General features: G+C 25.8%; 1 protein-coding gene across 1 annotated transcript in view; it reads right to left on the reverse strand.

The window, feature by feature from the left end:
• Nucleotides 1–255, reverse strand: part of LOC108752226 (lysosomal aspartic protease-like) — a 3571-nt gene extending 3316 nt beyond the window's left edge. Inside the window, 1 exon segment of the mRNA XM_018492908.1 lies at nt 194–255. Within this exon segment, the coding sequence (XP_018348410.1) occupies nt 194–255 (62 nt within the window).
• Between the last annotated feature and the right edge of the window lie 3699 nt (nt 256–3954).

Below are 3954 nucleotides of genomic sequence, written 5' to 3' on the forward strand. Positions count from 1 at the left end.
TATACATATATATATATATATATACACATATATAGTTCTATCTTACTTAAGACATAAAGATAATAAAACTTCTGAGCTTCAAAACGATGCTTCTTTCATAAGATTATTTTACACCTAAAAACATGTTTCTACTTAATTTTGTTCTAATTATTGTTCAAGTATTTGTCACAAATCAACATTTTCATTATCTTACCTTACCAATTTAGAGTTGATCAACTCCACGAGTGTCATGATTAATAAAAAAGATCGAAACATGTTACTCGAATTTTGTAGCAATTAGAATTACAAATCAAATATCAAGAACGTTTTAGACGCGTTGCAACTCGAATCTTCTTCAAATCAGTTCACAGTCGACATAACAGAATACAAAAGCAAAGTCAATGGTTAGCGTTCCAAATGCTGTTTTCTAGATTATGTACGTGATTGTGTTTAGGAGTGGGTAAAAAGAAGGACAATTGAACAAGCAGAATGTTTTGAAAACGATCTTTGTTCTTTTCAGTAATTAATCCCTAATGAACTTTTGAAAAATCGTGTTTCTCATTTAAGGATATTTCTCACTTTTGCGTTATCGCGACTCGATGTATTTAAATAAATCTGAAAGAGATGTTAATTTTAAAATGTACTGTTTGTCTTGATAGGTTTACAAATGATGAATGTAGTAACAAATAACTGAAATAATGAAAGCGATTGAGAGACAGCGGTTATCTAAAAACAATATATAATTTGTTTTATGTAATTACATAATTAAATATTTTGGTTCATTTTTTAGCCATCATCAGCATTTAATTTTATACATTCATCGATATTTTATATCCTCTTTTTTATAAGATAAATTAAACTTTATTATCTATGTAAAATGTGTTCTTTAACAAAGCGACAACTGAAAAAATAGAGTCCTTTAAACATAAACCAATTAAATCGCTGGTTGAAAGAAAAATTGTAGAATATATATTACTCTACAATATGATATTAGAAATTAAATTTTGAAAAATAAAACGGTGTTGTTAGGTATAAAATATAACTAAAAAACATACAGCTAACTAAACCATTGTACATCAACGTCTACTACTAATAATGTCCAAATAATACCCAAGTTATGACCAAGTAATACCGAATTTTTGATGCCCATTAATGCCATAGTAATGCTTCATATTAATCAATAATACCTAATACCGCTTATTATAATACACAATTCTCTTAAAAAATGTCCAGTAATGCCCCAAATCTATACATCGCAATGTCCATAGTAATTTAATCCTTGGTATAAACTAAAGAATTGAGTCTGTAAATTCAAATTCACTCAAGAGTCTCGCATAATACATTAAAATATATAACTTAAAATTTAAATTATGTAGTAAAGTAAATAGTACAGTACAAAAATAAAAAAAGAAAATCCGAAAAAAATAAATTACCTGAAAATAACAGTTAATAATCGATAATTAGCAAAAAAAGAAACAATCAGAAAGCAATTATGATCTGTACACTTCAAAGTGTACACGTAAAAATAAAAATAGAAAAATTGAAACCATCAAATCGATATGAAAGTGACGCAGATAAAAAATAGATACTATAGTACTTCAGTTTGTATTTGAATGATATTGCAAATGTGATTGATTGGAAAAGTATCGTATAATCCACCAATATAAGTGGATATTTTAAGCAAGATATATTCGATAATATTATTTACAACCGAAGACAATTTATTGCTTTAGATTTTAGATAAGTTTAGACAAATGCAGAGTTCGTATTGAAAAATACATACAACTTTTACATTTAATAACCAAAAAAGGGAAATTAACAGAATTATATTTATAATATCGTGTGACAATACGATATTATGCTGGAAGAAAGGGTTGTATTAAACGTTGATAGCAATAATATCGCACATCTTATACTTTTATAAATTATATCACATAGGCTTTTATCAAGAATGAAGTTAACGCTTAAATAATTCCAAATAAAAATATCTACGCCATAAGTAAAAGAATTAGGAAACAAAAAATCTAAAAAAAGATTCTAAACACTTTGCAAGACAAAATAATTTTCTCATTATTTCCTATAATCTCTTCTAGCATTTAAAATAATCTCTTGAGCAAACAATACTTATTTTTCATGTGTAAATCTCACTCGGTCGTTCCCCATGTCGAATACAGTATAAAACCGAGTAAAAAATGGAATACCCAAAATCCATACATCCTCTAAATCATAATATTCCTTGAAATTTACAATAGGACTTGTACATGCGGTAAGGTTCGAATCATCGTTCTATAACAAATCGAACATGGCATGACATTTCATTTTAAAACGTTCATTTAAAAGTTTATAATCCTTGTCTATTCATTACCATCTTATATTGCGAAATCAAAAGCGAGAAAATATATTTAAAAAAGTATTGTAAATTACATTAAGATGTATTTTTTAATAAAACAATATTGCGTCCGACATATTTGTAAAATATATCCAAATCTCTCTATGTAAAATTAATAAGTAACTTTATAATTAAAACTGAATTACAACCAAAAAACGAAATTAACTATGTAATTTGCGAGAAAATCAGTATATTCTTTTCTATATCTGTTCAAATAAATGTAAAAATTATCTTGAAAAATTCATTTAATTTAAAATATTTTGCATGAATTTTCATGTGCTTTATCGCTTCTGAAATCATCAATCTGAAGATTCGTGGTAAGTGATCAGGAATTTTAACCTTTATTTAATGATATTTACCATTTTCGTATGAATGTAATCATTTGCAGTAAGTACGAATGGTTTACCACTCAGAACAAAAATAACATTGAGCAACTCAGAAATCTGATTGCATTTCCACCTTTAAACAAAGTTTAGAACCTACTAATAGTCCAGATAATAAAATCAACATCATAATATTAATAAACCACATTATTGACAACGGGAATAAATCAGACATTTATTAATTTATTCAGTAATTCATTCAGTAGCATTGAAAGAGAACTGCCATTGGAAAATTGTTAAATTTGATTTTTAAAAAAGCTTGAAATGTGTAATATTATAGTAATCTGGAAATTATTTTTATGTTACCAGAAGTTAAGTAACCAGAAATGAAATTATTTGAATTAAAGTTATTTTTCTTATATCGCGTTATATCAATCTCGCAGTCAACTTTAAAGTACATGTTTTAACTAATGTCATCTAGCTCATGTAAATAGATCTTTCTTAAAAACTCAACACTTTTGTTTAAAATTTATTCATAATCGATTAAAAAACAAATTATCTTGTCGCGGTTAAGAATTATAATCTGTATTTTTGTACAATAAGTTTTCTGTCATTCCCACTGTGCGATAAGACTTCAGGTGACAGTGATTAAGAAATTAGTTTTTAAATCCAAATCAATTAAGTGATTAATTAAAAGTACAATTGTGGATAAAAATTAATTAATGAAAGCAATTGTATTAAAAAATAATAAAAAAAAAAGGAATAATTCGAATACAAGTACGATGTGTATAGTTTAAACATGTAAAATAAGAATTTTTTAAAAATCACATCAATTACATATTTTATGTACTTTCAAATGTGGGATAATAAAGAGATAAATGAGAATGAAGTGTTCCCAGAAATACGGCCCTCTTACTATGGTAAATATATTTTCCTTATTCCTTTATTGCGGTTTAAACAACTTGCCCAAATATAATTTCTAATTTTTACAAAGTTACTTAAATGCATAAAATTATACTTTTAAAAAATATTATATTAAAATTATCATTTCCTAGAAACATAAGACGTAATTAATAACAATAAATATGGCTTAAAATAGTTTATTGCTTTAGAGTTTATAAATGCAGAGTTGGCGTAAAGAGAATACATACAACTTCTATATTTTATTAAAAAAAGGAAAGAAAAATAATGAAAAGTACAGACCAAATTATATTCATAATTCGTGTGACAATGCGATATTATGATGAAATAATGAGCTATAAA

The sequence above is a fragment of the Trachymyrmex septentrionalis genome, unplaced genomic scaffold (genome assembly GCF_001594115.1).
Source record: "Trachymyrmex septentrionalis isolate Tsep2-gDNA-1 unplaced genomic scaffold, Tsep1.0 scaffold6, whole genome shotgun sequence".
Taxonomy (NCBI): Eukaryota; Metazoa; Arthropoda; class Insecta; order Hymenoptera; family Formicidae; genus Trachymyrmex; species Trachymyrmex septentrionalis.